The sequence below is a fragment of the Coregonus clupeaformis genome, chromosome 21 (genome assembly GCF_020615455.1).
Source record: "Coregonus clupeaformis isolate EN_2021a chromosome 21, ASM2061545v1, whole genome shotgun sequence".
Lineage (NCBI taxonomy): Eukaryota > Metazoa > Chordata > Actinopteri > Salmoniformes > Salmonidae > Coregonus > Coregonus clupeaformis.
In genome coordinates this window covers 28,857,751-28,874,498 of record NC_059212.1, presented here as the reverse complement: position 1 = coordinate 28,874,498, position 16,748 = coordinate 28,857,751, and the positions used below count along the sequence as shown (strand labels likewise).

Below are 16,748 nucleotides of genomic sequence, written 5' to 3'. Positions count from 1 at the left end.
GGGTAGTGCGTACGGCCCAGTACATCACTGGGGCCAAGCTTCCTGCCATCCAGGACCTCTATACCAGGCGGTGTCAGAGGAAGGCCCTCAAAATTGTAAAAGACTCCAGCCACCCTAGTCATAGACTGTTCTCTCTGCTACCGCACGGCAAGCGGTACCAGAGTGCCAAGTCTAGGTCCAAAATACTTCTCAACAGCTTCTACCCCCAAGCCATAAGACTCCTGAACAGCTAATCATGGCTACCCGGACTATTTGCACTGCCCCCCCACCCCATCTTTTTACGCTGCTGCTACTCTGTTAATTATTTATGCATAGTCACTTTAACTCTACCCACATGTACATATTACTTCAACTAGCCGGTGCCCCCGCACATTGACTCTGAACCGGTACCCCCCTGTATATATAGCCTCCCTACTGTTATTTTATTTTACTTCTGCTCTTTTTTTCCTCAACACTTTTTTGTTGTTTTATTCTACTTTTTTATTCAAAATAAATGCACTGTTGGTTAAGGGCTGTAAGTAAGCATTTCACTGTAATGTCTGCACCTGTTGTATTCGGCGCATGTGGCCAATAAAATTTGATTTGATTTGTAATATATATATATATATATATATATATATATATATATATATATATATATATATATATATATATATACACACACATACACACACACACACAGTGAGGGGGAAAAAGTATTTGATCCCCTGCTGATTTTGTACGTTGCCCACTGACAAAGAAATGATCAGTCTATAATTTTAATGGTAGGTTTATTTGAACAGTGAGAGACAGAATAACAACCAAAAAATCCAGAAAACGCATGTCAAAAATGTTATAAATTGATTTGCATTTAATGAGGGGAAATAAGTATTTGACCCCCTCTCAATCAGAAAGATTTCTGGCTCCCAGGTGTCTTTTATACAGGTAACGAGCTGAGATTAGGAGCACACTCTTAAAGGGAGTCCTCCTATTCTCAGCTTGTTACCTGTATAAAAGACACCTGTCCACAGAAGCAATCAATCAATCAGATTCCAAACTCTCCACCATGGCCAAGACCAAAGAGCTCTCCAAGGATGTCAGGGACAATATTGTAGACCTACACAAGGCTGGAATGGGCTACAAGGCCATCGCCAAGCAGCTTGGTGAGAAGGTGACAACAGTTGGTGCGATTATTCGCAAATGGAAGAAACACAAAAGAACTGTCAATCTCCCTCGGCCTGGGGCTCCATGCAAGATCTCACCTTGTGGAGTTGCAATGATCATGAGAACGGTGAGGAATCAGCCCAGAACTACACGGGAGGATCTTGTCAATGATCTCAAGGCAGCTGGGACCATAGTCACCAAGAAAACAATTGGTAACACACTACGCCGTGAAGGACTGAAATCCTGCAGCGCCCGCAAGGTCCCCCTACTCAAGAAAGCACATATACAGGGCCGTCTGAAGTTTGCCAATGAATATCTGAATGATTCAGAGGAAAACTGGGTGAAAGTGTTGTGGTCAGATGAGACCAAAATCGAGCTCTTTGGCATCAACTCAACTCGCTGTGTTTGGAGGAGGAGGAATGCTGCCTATGACCCCAAGAACACCATCCCCACTGTCAAACATGGAGGTGGAAACATTATGCTTTGGGGGTGTTTTTCTGCTAAGGGGACAGGACAACTTCACCGCATCAAAGGGACGATGGACGGGGCCATGTATCGTCAAATCTTGGGTGAGAACCTCCTTCCCTCAGCCAGGGCATTGAAAATGGGTCGTGGATGGGTATTCCAGCATGACAATGACCCAAAACATACGGCCAAGGCAACAAAGGAGTGGCTCAAGAAGAAGCACATTAAGGTCCTGGAGTGGCCTAGCCAGTCTCCAGACCTTAATCCCATAGAAAATCTGTGGAGGGAGCTGAAGGTTCGAGTTGCCAAACGTCAGCCTCGAAACCTTAATGACTTGTAGAAGATCTGCAAAGAGGAGTGGAACAAAATCCCTCCTGAGATGTGTGCAAACCTGGTGGCCAACTACAAGAAACGTCTGACCTCTGTGATTGCCAACAATGGTTTTGCCACCAAGTACTAAGTCATGTTTTGCAGAGGGGTCAAATACTTATTTCCCTCATTAAAATGCACATCAACTTATAACATTTTTGACATGCGTTTTTCTGGATTATTTTGTTGTTATACTGTCTCTCACTGTTCAAATAAACCTACCATTAAAATTATAGACTGATCATGTCTTTGTCAGTGGGCAAACGTACAAAATCAGCAGGGGATCAAATACTTTTTTCCCTCACTGTATATATATATATATATATATATACACACACACACACACAACCGTTCAAAAGTTTTGGGTCCTTGTTTTCGCAAGAAAAGCAATTTTTTTCTCCATTAAAATAACATCAAATTGATCAGAAATACAGTGTAGACATTGTTAATGTTGTAAATGGCAATTGTAGCTGGAAACGGCAGATTTTTTATGGAATATCTACATAGGCGTACAGAGGCCCATTATCAGCAACCATCAGTCCTGTGTTCCAATGGCACGTTGTGTTTGCTAATTCAAGTTTATCATTTTAAAAGGCTAATTGATCATTAGAAAACCCTTTTGCAATTATGTTAGCACAGCTGAAAACTGTTGTGCTGATTAAAGAAGCAATAAAACTGGCCTTCTTGAGACTAGTTGAGTATCTGGAGCATCAGCAATTGTGGGTTCGATTACAGGCTCAAAATGGCCAGAAACAAATAACTTTCTTCTGAAACTCGTCAAGTCTATTCTTGTTCTGAGAAATGAAGGCTATTCCATGCGAGAAATTGCCAAGAAACTGAAGATCTCGTATAACCCTGTGTCTACTCCCTTCACAGAACAAAGAAAACGCCACATCTCAGACTGGCCAATAAAAAGAAAAGATTAAGATGGGCAGTCTGAGATATGGCTTTTTCTTTGCAACTCTGCCTAGAAGGTCAGCATCCCGGAGTCGCCTCTTCACTGTTGGCGTTGAGACTGGTGTTTTGCGGGTACTATTTAATGAAGCTGCCAGTTGAGGACCTGTGAGGCGCCTGTTTCTCAAACTAGACACACTAATGTATTTGTCCTCTTGCTCAGTTGTGCACTGGGGCCTCCCACTCCTCTTTCTATTCTGGTTAGAGCCAGTTTGCGCTGTATATGCATACATACATGCATGCATACATACATGCATGCATGCATATATATATGCTGTTTTTTTTAGCTCTCCTGGCTGTAACGTTGAGGAACTAGTGCAAGCACACTTGTAGTAGTTTCATTTGGAACACAACCCTGCATCCCCGCCATCACACAATTACTGTTGTTGTTTATGCAATCCAAAAAACGGCCCATTATAAATTGCAATCTGGGTCAGGTGGGCATGATTTGAAAGCTTGTTCTATTGTCAAGTTCAGAACGGCTGTCAATCAAAACCCATACAGTGTATAGCATGTTACTGTACAGCCACTACGTTCCGCTTAGTGCCCAAATCTGCCATTTTCAACCCGTATACGGGTAGCAGTGTAAAGGGTTAAACAGTCAGTTGTATGAACTATGAGACAAGAAAACGTGCCAAAGATTTTGTTGACACTTCAAAGCACGTCTCTTCCGCTTGATTATCTGTGAAAAGAGAAGCCTTGCCAAAGTTTGACAGTGCTACTGTTAATACTGGCTGCTCCCTGTGTCTGTTAGCTGAGTGTTTTCCTATTGTGTTTATGTGGCAGCTAATGATACAGTATGCTGACATGGATTGGACATTGTACTACTTCACTATTCTTTTACTGAGTTAGAGTAATCTATTCCATGATACTGTCTCTAGTTTATCATCCTCAATTCAAACCAGATACTGGCAATTGCACAAACAGTAGGGTCTTAGTTTATGGGCCGACACAATACTACAAACATTACATATAGCCTAGGCTATAGTTTAAAAAAGCTAATCTAATATGAACTAAACAGACAAAGCAGTATATAAAAACCTTGGTTTGAAGGCGCCAGTGTTTACACAAACAACGCCAGTGTTTAGACAAATCAGTTTTGTTTATGGCAGCCAGAGCCGGGATATATCAGGCTCTCACAGGGACGGGGGCTGTTAGACAACCAACCTTGCCCATATGTGCTTCACACAAGCTATCCAGACAAGCAACTGGCATCTCCTTTCACATGGCGCTATGTGGGCTGTGTCAGGCCCAGCGTGCGTCACTACCGGCTTGCCTCGCTGCACTCCAAACACTGTGGCGTCTGTCAGGCTGGAACAGACATATGCCTCCATCCCTCATGCCACTCGCTCCTGTTAAAATGTTTGACATTCAATGCTACATTCACAAGTCAACACACGACTGCTGCTCACGACTCTGGGCCCGTATCCACAAAGCATCCCAGGAAAGGTCCTATAATATTACCGTTATATCAAACACACTCGTCACTACCATTTAACAACGCTTTGGCACAGTTGGCATCAAATCACTTGCCGATAATGTTGCATAAAACGTTTGAAGGGTCTATAATTTTAATTGAACACAATAAAGTTAACATAGGCCCTAGATGCCTTTAATTGCCCAACTTCTAGGCATGCCCAATTTTAGGCATATTTTTTAACAACGTGTTATTGCGCTCCAAAGGGATAACTTGAAATAACATGATGTCGGTTAATTCAATAATTGAAAGAAAAATGACATTATTTATTACCCTATGTGGTTATAAGTATTTAGGCATATCATGTGAAATAGGGCTCATGTGAAATCATTTTCAAAAGCATGTAGGTCTAGATTATTTTTGGATTGATCATATAGAAATATCAAAACATTCTTTCAACAACTCCAAAGCAACTGCATGTGGCGCAGTAACCACTGACTCGCTGCATTCTTCTATTATCAAGACACCTCTTAACTGGTTAGGACACCTCATGAGATCTCCTAACTATCTGTAGACTAGGTGGGACTCTAATGACCAAAGAGACTTCATGCATAGCTTTTATTTTTACCCATAAGAGTAAGAGTAAAATATTTTCTACTCAGACGCTTTGTGGAATCGGCCCCTGCTCTCTTCAAAGCAAGTGGACTGGCTTCATCATTCAGTAAATAAATCTCAGTACGTCATCATGATTGATTCCATGGTTGTCAAAAGTAAAATCAGACATTTGGTACTGATACAACATCCTTTAAAACATCACACAGTGGTACAATTTCATCCAAACCAGCAAGTTTGGTGAATGAACAGAAATGCAATGGTATTCCTTGTTACCCACAATTTCTTCCAACTCAACATCACATTCAGATATTTTACTTCAACTCTGTGTTGTCCCAATTCAGTTATCCATCACAAAACTCCTAAGACTGTGTTATCAAGACCTCGTATTTTAAGCCACCAATAAAATGAGCCAAAAAATTCCTGTGCAATGTATGTACAGTATGTGCAGTATATGTTATGTCTTGTGAAATGGATTATATGATATGATTCTGCTGCTAAATCAATAAACCTATAAACCAACCACTACTTCTGCTACTAATAGTACTATTGGGTAAATCCATTTGAATTCAATAACATTTTGACAGCATACCTTTTGATTTAAACAAACATTTCCGTACATGTTTGCCCATGGAAGAAGTGGTCAGAAAGGGACTTTTTGGACCTGAATGCCAAAACATTCAGGAGATAAAGGTGCTCAAAGTCGACCCATTTTGCATACCCCACCATACCATGAGACATCCATGTCTTCATCACTGGAAAATAAAAAACGGTGAGACTGATATCATTTAAAAGTGTACAAACAGGGTTGTCAAACTGTTTTATACAAATTATGTCATTTATTAAGCTTAATTGTCAATTATCCAAAAATGCGTAAAGTAAAAAAAAAATCATATTCGCATATGTTGTAGCTTAGACCCTATTTTATATAATCTGAGGTTTTTGTTTTGTGCCCGCCATCGGTTGAGACATAACATGCTCTTGAACACAGGGTAGGTGTAATTTCAATCATAGAAATGGAATTCATAGAATGGACCTATCCCTTCAGACTGCTGCAATTTGGTATGGTGGTGTATGCAAAATGGGTCAACTTTGAGTGCCATTATCTCCTGAATGTTTTGGCATTCAGGTCCAAAAAGTCAATTTCTGACCGCTTCTTCCATGGGCAATCATGTATGGAAATGTTTTGTTTAAAATCAAAAAGGGATGCTGTCAAAAAGTAATTGAATTCACATGGATTTACCCTACTACTACTACCACTAACTACCACTTCTTTCATACACAAAAATCACTGTCTTTAACTTAGACCTATAATTAAGATGGTAGTCAAACTCTCAATACAAACTCTCAATTAAAATGTGCCTCTTCTTGGTAAAGTACGTAGTTAATGGGATTTAAAGGGATCTGTGAAAGATTCTCAGTACTGTTGTCCAAACCCTTACCCAAGATCAGTTTCAGCTAATGAAGCTAAACACTGCTGGCCTGTGGGAAATTGCTCACCCAGAGAATGCTGTCTAATTAGCAGCAACAGGATGGGTTTCAGTATTGGCCACTGGGAAATCACACAAACCACATCGAGCAAAGAGAACCACTCACTTACTTTCCCACCACCCAAAGATGCCTCAATGATTTTGAACAGAACCTTTGTCATTAAAAACTCAAATCATGATGGAACCTTAACAGGTCCCCACTGGTGTCCTAAACTAAAAACACAAAAACATTTGACAAAACTACTCCTAACAATATATGTCACTTATATCTAATGTGGTATTCTGCTTACACTGTATCATTATAAAGTCTTAACTGTTCCTGATGAAACCAGTCAAAATATCAGTACCTGAGAATAGCAGACATACTGTACACACCATCACAATGTGAAATCATAGTGACTCACCACACCTCCTTTCCTAGTAAGGCAGTAAACAGACACACAGTCATCTGTCTGCGCTAGAGATAACCTTTTCAAAGTCAAATCAACTCAGTGTTGATAAAGAAGCAGAGAGAGTTTACCTAGTAGTCCAAACTGACTGTCTTCTGGTGTCAGAGGACCTACCTTGTGGGAAATCCACCTTGTTAGAATCACAACTAAGGACCAGATCAGTACAATTCCCATTGGACCGCGTTGCCGAGGTTCATAGTCCCTCTCCCTGGATGTACATGCGTGTTTCTGTGTCGTGGGTCCAGCCCTGATAAATATTAGCAGACAGGCAGATGAAGGACAGCTCAAGGCCCAGGCAGGCAGGAGGGGACGGACGGGGAGTAAGCAGAGCCTTGTGCAGCTGTCTTAACTCCAGCTCTAGCTACCTATCACCTGACTGACTGCCCAGTCCTAACACTCCTGGGACTGCCTGACTGACTGGCTGGGCTGGCTGACTGACTGCCAGTCAAGCGAAGGGCTGGTGTGAGGGGCACACACCACGCTCTCTCCCTTCAGCCCCATATGGACGGATGGTGTTGCACTGTGGCAACGGCCAAACACCATCATAAACACTCTCACAGAGAAGGGGGGAGGGTAGAGGGGCACGTTGTACCAGAGTACTACACCTCAATGTCACGTTATTCATGACGTGGGGTTTGAGAAACCAAAAAGGTCAGAAAGAGATGACTGCCTTGCCTGGCTTCAACAGTATGTGTGCCTTGCTAAAGGCATTGCGGTTTTGGGAGTTGCCATACAGTACATACAGTTGAAGTCGGAAGTTTACATACACCTTAGCCAAATACATTTAAACTCAGTTTTTCACAATTCCTGACATTTCATCCTAGTAAAAATTCCCGCTTAGGTCAGTTAGGATCACAACTTCATTTTAAGAATGTGAAATGTCAGAATAATAGTAGAGAGAATGATTTATTTCAGCTTTTATTTCTTTCATCTCATTCCCAGTGGGTCAGAAGTTTACATACACTCAATTAGTATTTGGTAGCATTGCCTTTAAATTGTTTAACTTGGGTCAAACGTTTCAGGTAGCCTTCCACAAGCTTCCCACAATAAGTTGGGTGAATTTTGGCCCATTCATCCTGACAGAGCTGGTGTGACTGAGTCCGGTTTGTAGGCCTCCTTGCTCGCACACGCTTTTTCAGTTTTGCCCACAAATGTTCTATAGGATTGAGGTCAGGGCTTTGTGATGGCCACTCCAATACCTTGACTTTGTTGTCCTTAAGCCATTTTGCCACAACTTTGGAAGTATGCTTGGGGTCATTGTCCATTTGGAAGACCCATTTGCGACCAACTTCCTGACTGATGTCTTGAGATGTTGCTTCAATATATCCACATACATTTTCCTTCCTCATGATGCCATCTATTTTGTGAAGTGCACCAGTCCCTCCAGCAGCAAAGCACCCCTACAGCATGATGCTGCCACCCCCGTGCTTCACGGTTGGGATGGTGTTCTTCGGCTTGCAAGCTCCCCGTTTTTCCTCCAAACATAACGATGGTCATTATGGCCAAACAGTTCTATTTTTGTTTCATCAGACCAGAGGACATTTCTCCAAAAAGTACGATCTTTGTCCCCATGTGCAGTTGCAAACCGTAGTCTGGCTTTTTTATGGCGGTTTTGGAGCAGTGGCTTCTTCCTTGCTGAGCGGCCTTTCAGGTTATGTCGATATAGGACTCGTTTTACTGTGAATATAGATACTTTTGTACCTGTTTCCTCCAGCATCTTCACAAGGTCTTTTGCTGTTGTTCTGGGATTGATTTGCACTTTTTGCACCAAAGTACATTCATCTCTAGGAGACAGAACGCGTCGCCTTCCTGAGCGGTATGACGGCTGCATGGTCCCATGGTGTTTATACTTGGGTATTATTGCGTACAGATGAACGTGGTACCTTCAGGCGTTTGGAAATTGCTCCCAAGGATGAATCAGACTTGTGGAGGTCTACAAATATTTTATTTGAGGTCTTGGCTGATTTCTTTTGATTTTCCCATGATGTCAAGCAAAGATGCACTGAGTTTGAAGGTAGGCCTTGAAATACATCCACAGGTACACCTCCAATTTACTCAAATGATGTCAATTAGCCTTTCAGAAGCTTCTAAAGCCAAAACTATAGTTTGTTAACAAGAAATTTGTAGAGTGGTTGAAAAACAAGTTTTAATGACTCCAACCTAAGTGTATGTAAACTTCCGACTTCAACTGTATGAATAGTCAATATGAAACATGGGACACACAATGAGAGAGATATCATTTAAGTCAAATCAACTCAGTGTTGATAAAAATGCAGTGATACCTAGTAGTCCAAACGGACTGTGTGCTGGGGTCAAATAACCTACAGTGAGGGAAAAAAGTATTTGATCCCCTGCTGATTTTGTAAGTTTGCCCACTGACAAAGACATGATCAGTCTATAATTTTAATGGTAGGTTTATTTGAACAGTGAGAAACAGAATAACAACAACAAAAATCCAGAAAAACGCATGTCAAAAATGTTATGAATTGATTTGCATTTGAATGAGGGAAATAAGTATTTGACCCCTCTGCAAAACATGACTTAGTACTTGGTGGCAAAACCCTTGTTGGCAATCACAGAGGTCAGACGTTTCTTGTAGTTGGCCACCAGGTTTGCACACATCTAAGGAGGGATTTTGTCCCACTCCTCTTTGCAGATCTTCTCCAAGTCATTAAGGTTTCGAGCCTGAGCTCCCTCCACAGATTTTCTATGGGATTAAGGTCTGGAGACGGGCTAGGCCACTCCAGGACCTTAATGTGCTTCTTCTTGAGCCACTCCTTTGTTGCCTTGGCCGTGTGTTTTGGGTCATTGTCATGCTGGAATACCCATCCACGATCCATTTTCAAAGCCCTGGCTGAGGGAAGGAGGTTCTCACCCGAGATTTTACGATATATGGCCCCGTCCATCGTCCCTTTGATGCGGTGAAGTTGTCCTGTCCCCTTAGCAGAAAAACACTCCCAAAGCATAATGTTTCGACCTCCATGTTTGACGGTGGGGATGGTGTTCTTGGGGTCATAGGCAGCATTCCTCCTCCTCCAAATACGGCGAGTTGAGTTGTTGCCAAAGACCTCGATTTTGGTCTCATCTGACCACAACACTTTCACCCAGTTCTCCTCTGAATCATTCAGATGTTCATTGGCAAACTTCAGACGGCCCGGTATATGTGCTTTCTTGAGCAGGGGGACCTTGCGGGCGCTGCAGGATTTCAGTCCTTCACGGCGTAGTGTGTTACCAATTGTTTTCTTGGTGACTATGGTCCCAGCTGCCTTGAGATCATTGACAAGATCCTCCCGTGTAGTTCTGGGCTGATTCCTCACCGTTCTCATGATCATTGCAACTCCACGAGGTGAGATCTTGCATGGAGCCCCAGGCCGAGGGAGATTGACAGTTATTTTGTGTTTCTTCCATTTGCGAATAATCGCACCAACTGTTGTCACCTTCTCACCAAGCTGCTTGGCGATGGTCTTGTAGCCCATTCCAGCCTTGTGTAGGTCTACAATCTTGTCCCTGACATCCTTGGAGAGCTCTTTGGTCTTGGCCATGGTGGAGAGTTTGGAATCTGATTGATTGATTGCTTCTGTGGACAGGTGTCTTTTATACAGGTAACAAACTGAGATTAGGAGCACTCCCTTTAAGAGTGTGCTCCTAATCTCAGCTCGTTACCTGTATAAAAGACACCTGGGAGCCAGAAATCTTTCTGATTGAGAGGGGGTCAAATACTTATTTCCCTCATTAAAATGCAAATCAATTTATAAACATTTTTTTATTTTCAATTTAAAGTTTTATTAAGTTTTCAATCAACCAACCAAACACATTCCACATTCACAGATGTGAATTAAACAATTTTTTTTAAAAATAATAATAATAAAAAAAAATAAAAAAAAATGTTTTATATATGTATATATATATACATACATATATATACATACATACATACATACATACACACACACACACACAAATAATAATTATAACAAAATTTAAATTATAGAACTTGCAGCAGCACTATCAAGGTTCTTATTAGCTATTTCCAGCCTTAGCTGAGATGACGAGCCAATAATTAGTTTTTAGGTTTTACAGCACCTTACACAACACGCATCTGCCCATCTCCCTGATTCCCCCATTCACTCTGTCCAATTTGAAATATAGTTGAGTAGTGGAGACCAGAGTCTATCAAACTTGGGCTGTCTCTTGTGGAGGTCATAAGTGAGCTTTTCAAGGGGGAGAAAGTCAACAATCTGGTCAATCCACATTTTAAATGTAGGATAAGTATTAGAGGCCCACAATAGAAGAATACATTTCTTAGCAAAGTATGTAATGGTCATGAGCAAATTTTCTCTGTCAGGATCAAGAACAAAGTCCTGCTGGGCATTAAGAAGATAGAGACACGGGGTCATATCAAACTGTACATCTAGTATTTTCTGTGCAGCAGTATGTATAGATTGCCAAAATCTGGCAATCTCTCTGCAGCTCCAAAATACATGCATATAGGTTCCACTTTCAGAGGTACATCTATTACAATTAGGAGAAATGTCTGTTTTCATTTTATGGAGTCTCAGGGGAGTGTAATAAAATTTGTACAAAAATTTGTAATTAGATTCTTTCATTTTTACATTAGTAGAGGAGCAGTATACCCTGTCGCAAACCTCCGCCCATAACTCGTCACTGATAGTCAGACCAAGGTCCTTTTCCCATATTATTTTCAAAGGAGTAAAGGAGGATCCTCCTTTCTCAGAAAGGAGTCTATAGATATAGGATATTTTGCCTTTAATGGATTGTGCTGTGACAAGAAGGGTTTCAACTTCATTCAACTGAGTTCTAAACCTCCTCTTGGAAGTAAATGAGGAGATGACATGTCTAATTTGTAGATATTTAAAAAAATGGGATCTTGGCACATTGAATTCATTGCAGAGCTCTTGAAAGGATTTCAGTGTAGTGGTCTTCTGATGAAATAGGTCTGAAAAGGTCCTGATTCCTAGAGTATGCCAAAGATTAAAGTTGGCATCTCTCAGGGCTTTTGGCAAGTCTGGGTTGCCTACTATAGGCGAGTGAGAACATATTTGGGAGGAGATGCCCAAGTATTTCTTACAGTCCCTCCACGCTCGTAGGGTACTGTAAATCACAAATGTTTTGGCTATGTTGCCCACTTCACTAAAGTTATCAATGAATATAGTTGAGCTTAGTGGCAATGAACCACAAGATTGGGCTTCTATCTGGCTCCACGTTGACTCTTGTCTGTTTGTGATCCATGTTAGCATGTTGCGGATTTGGGCAGACCAGTAGTACAATTGAAGGGAGGGAAGGGCAAGACCACCCTTAGATTCAGGTTTCGATAGAGTGGAAAGCTTGATCCTAGGTTTTTTATTGCCCCATATAAATTTGGTGATGCTTTGGTTAATTGTTTTGAAAAAGAAAGCTGGGAGATAGCATGGGAGCATCTGAAATAAATAGTTCAGTCTAGGGAGGATGTTCATACGGATTACATTAATTCTTCCTACTAAGCTAATTGGGAGGGAGATCCAGGTTTGGAGGTTGTTCTTGATTTGATCCAGGAGTGGAAGATAATTCTCTTTGAAAAGCCTATTCAGATCTGGTGTTATGAATATCCCAAGGTATTGAAACCCCTGTGTCTTCCATTGGAATGGGCATAGTGTCTTCATAGAACTGGTGAGTATAATATTGAGAGGGCAGACAGTGGATTTGTTAAAATTAATCTTATAACCTGAAAACGTGCCATACTGAGCAATTGTATCTAAGATGGGAGGAAGGGATTTCTCAGGGTTGGATATGTAGAGCAAGACATCATCCGCGTAAAGCGAAATCTTGTGCTGCAGGCCGCCTGCAGGAACACCCATAATACTTGGATTGCTCCTTATCAACTCTGCCAGAGGCTCCGCCCCCAACAAGTAGAGCAGGGGGACAGCGAGCACCCTTGTCTTGTGCCCCGTCCCAAAGGGAATCTGTCAGAGTTCAGTCCGTTAGTAGTCACCATGGCATTTGGATGAGAGTATAGTGATTTGATCCATTTAATAAAGTTTGGGCCCATGTTGAACTTCTCTAAGACTGAGAACAGAAAGCTCCACTCCATCCTGTCGAACGCCTTCTCAGCATCCAGTGAAGCCAGCAGGACAGGGGTCTTCTGTGCGTTTACTTGATCAATAATATCAAAAAGACGGGCGAATGTTATCAGAAGAGTATCTGTCTCTAATAAATCCCGTCTGGTCCGCTTTTATTATTTTGGGAAGAAGAGTGTTTAGTCTTTTGGCGAGCAATTTGGTGATTATTTTGTAGTCAAAATCCAACAAGCTTATGGGCCGGAAGGAGGAGCAGGATAGGGGATCCTTGTCTTTTTGAGCAACACTGTAATGCGAGCTGTGTGCATTGAGTCTGGGAGAACTCCGTTTTGCAAAAATCCTCCAGCATTGGCATGAAAATAGGGCTAAGCTGGAGCCAAAAAGCTTTGTAGAACTCTCTGGGGAATCCATCTGGGCCTGGGGACTTGTTAGGTGACATGGAGGTAATTGCCTCCAGGATCTCCTCAGGAGTGAAGGGGGAGTTGAGATCTTCTTGGTCGGTCTCTGATAGTTTAGGTAGCGAGATTCCCTCTAGGAAGGAGTGGAGTTCTGCCTCCGTGTGTTTTCTCTCAGAGGTATATAGTTTGCAGTAAAAATCATGAAAAGTTAAATTGATCTTTTTTGGATCATATGTGACCTCATCCTCTGCTGTTCGGATAGCCATAATTGTACGCTCTGACTGCTCTTTTTTTAATTGATAAGCAAGCAATCTACTAGGCCTATTGCTATACTCATGGTATTTCTGTTTAGTAAAGAAAACTTTTTTTTAATCTCCCGAGTATAGTCCAAATTCAGTTTGGCTTTGGCTGCTTTAAGTTGACTCAGGAGGTGCTGTCTGGGGATTGTTTATGTACTTTTTCACAGCGTTCCAGCTCCCCTCTCCAGATCTAGCCTGTGTGCTTCCATTGCTTTTTTCTTAGAGGAAGCATATGCAATTAGATGACCTCTTAGTGTGGCTTTAGCAGCGTCCCACATTGTGGCCGGAGAAACAGGAGAATCTTTGTTGTCTTGTGTGTAGTTGTCTATCCATGTAGTTACCAATGTATGGAATGCTTCGTTTGATAGCATGGAGGTGTTGAATTTCCAGCTCTTTGATCTCGGGATGTTTTTGCAGAGGTCAAAGCGGAGGTGGACAAAGGCGTGATCCGAAAGCGCTATGGGTCCGATTGTACACGTGGCTGAATTTATGAAACTCTTTGGGATAAAAATGTAATCTATACGGGAGTAGGTGTTATGGACATTAGAGTAGTATGTATAGTCCATAGCTGAGCTATTAGTCTCTCTCCAGATATCTATCAGTCCCATCTCTTTAGTAAGAGAGTTCAACATCTTTGCAGATCTAGGATTTGTGGTGGTGATTTGAGATGATTTGTCTAGGGTTGGGTTCAGGGTACAATTAAAATCTCCGGCCAACACTCCAAAGGAAACACAATGCTCATTGAACAGAGTTATCATTTTCGACATAAAAGCAGGAGTATCTGTGTTAGGGGCGTATATGTTTAAGATAGTAATTGGTTGCCCATACAGTGACCCAGTTATCAAGACAAATCTCCCCTCCGGATCAGATATGTTTTTGTCAATTATGAATGGAACATTCTTATGGATAAGTATTGCTGTACCTCTACTGTTGGATTTGAAAGATGAGAAATACACCTGTCCCACCCAAGCTCTGCGGAGTTTGGCATGTTCAGCATCACAGAGGTGTGTCTCTTGCAATAGCGCGATGTCTGCTTTTTCCTTTTTTAGAGCACATAGTATCTTTTTCCGTTTTATTGCATGGCCTAGACCGTGGCAGTTCCATGTCAATAGATTTAAGGTACTAGTCATCGTCATCGAACAGTAATCGAACTTTAGTGCAAGTCATCTCTGGGTAAAGGTGGATCGTAGTTACAGCTGCGTTCACATAAAAGGAAAATAAATGGTTTACATAAAATAACAATCTCTGAACACCCCAGCCGAGTTCCCAAACAACTCGACATATCCCGTTGGATCTATTACCTCCCCGCTCAGTCACAATTCTGTGTTCCAACAAAAAAAAAGACCGGGAACAGTTAGCAACGCACAACGTCTCCCCCTCCCCACCAAAGAAATGCCTCATCCTCTCCGCCCGCATTGAGTAACTGACAACATAGCCCCCGTCCAGACCACATTAAGAAAGGGGAGAAAATAAAATCAATAGCCCAGCCTACATACAGTAGGCCTAAGTTATAATATGGGGCCTATCCCTCTCAGCTAAAGGAACATAAATATAGATTGGACGGCTATAATGAAATTTAGCAGGGCGGTGGGTCTTTGGATATCGGCTATATGTTGTCTTACCTCCTTTAGTAATAACAGTAATCGCATTAATCGCATTTAGTCAATGGTCCATTTCTCATTGACCGGGGTTGTCTTTCAAAAAAACGTTTTGCCTCTTCGGGAGTTTTGAAGTGTCGCAGGGCTCCTTGGTGAAGAATCCTGAGCTCGTTTGGGTATTTGAATCCCCTAAAGATGCCTCGGTCAATGGAGCATTTCTTCACCTCGTCAAACTCTCGGCGCTTTCGGCGTATTCCAGCTGACAGGTCCTGGAGTAAGGTGAGTTTGGCGTTTCCCACTGTAATGGTGTTGGTTTTCGCCGCCTGTAGGACTCGTTCCTTGTCGGTGAATCTCAGGAAACGTATGGTGATTGGGCGCGGTGGTTGTCTGGCTGCTGGTGGGGGCCTCAGTGCTCGGTGAGCTCTCTCGAGTTCTATGGGCCTGTCGGTGGACAGGTGGAGCCACTCGGGAAGTTTGTCTTGCAGGTAGCGGATCAGTGGCATGTTTCCTCTTCTTTTTCGCCCAGATTTAATAGAACACAATTATTCCTTCGCCCCTGTTTTCCAGGTCCTCTGTTTTCTCTTCCAGCTGCTCTATTTTTTTTTAGCATATGCTATTGTTTCCATGGCGTCTGTCAATAAGTTTTCCGTGGATAGGATTCGCCCCTCTGCCTCGTCCAGGCGCCCCGCGTTTATGGTTATCTTGTTGTTTATGTCAGGCAAGGCATTTTCCAGGATTGTCACCTTGCCCCCTATCGCACTGAGCTGAGCGTTAATGGCATCTAGTTTAGTGTTGAGTTCTGTACGTTGGGATCTCAGCTCAGAAAAGATGTCTTCGACAGAGTGCGAGGTTGGCATTCGTTGGGCCTCGGGGGGGGACGGGTCCTCTTTCTCCTGGCTAATGGCGCTAGCTTTTTCTGAAGCTAGCTGCTTCTTGGAGGCTTTTTCCGTCGCTAGTACTCGAGTCCGGGTAAAAATGTCCCCTGTAGTGTTGCCTTTTGAAGCCGCCATGACTTTTTGACTAAAGCTAAATGAGTTTAAACTTGAAGTGGAGGTAAGATTAGGAATTGGAAACTACTTGTGCGGAGCTCCTAGTTCATGCGGCCATCTCGTTCAAGGGTCACGTGATCTCCCAATTTATAACATTTTTGACATGCGTTTTTCTGGATTTTTTGGTTGTTATTCTGTCTCTCACTGTTCAAATAAACCTACCATTAAAATTATAGACTGATCATTTCTTTGTCAGTGGGCAAACGTACAAAATCAGCAGGGGATCAAATACATTTTTCCCTCACTGTACCTTCTAGGAAATCCACCTTGTTAGAATCACAACCAAGGACCAGATCAGAACAATTCCCATTGGACCTCCCAGGATCAAACTAGTGTTATTTCCCTGCACTTACGGTACATGTACTTGAGTTTGCCACAACATGAGTCCTACAATATAAAAGCGTGGGTTCTGCTGCCAAGATTAAGACAAA

The 16,748-nt window shown here is 42.2% G+C and overlaps 1 protein-coding gene across 6 annotated transcripts in view; it reads right to left on the bottom strand.

Moving 5' to 3' along the window:
• LOC121535191 (high affinity cAMP-specific 3',5'-cyclic phosphodiesterase 7A-like) overlaps positions 1-16,748 on the bottom strand; it is a 53,711-nt gene that overhangs the window by 20,467 nt on the left and 16,496 nt on the right. The window contains exon 1 of one of the 6 annotated variants that reach the window (XM_041842004.2): positions 7,014-7,233. The exons of 4 other annotated variants lie outside the window; for them this stretch is intronic. In XM_041842004.2, the coding sequence (XP_041697938.1) occupies positions 7,014-7,073 (60 nt within the window). In that variant the 5' untranslated portion in view covers positions 7,074-7,233. Of the gene's footprint in view, positions 1-7,013; positions 7,234-16,748 lie in introns of those variants that run through there. One more of the 6 variants, XM_041842006.2, reaches the window with a different exon arrangement.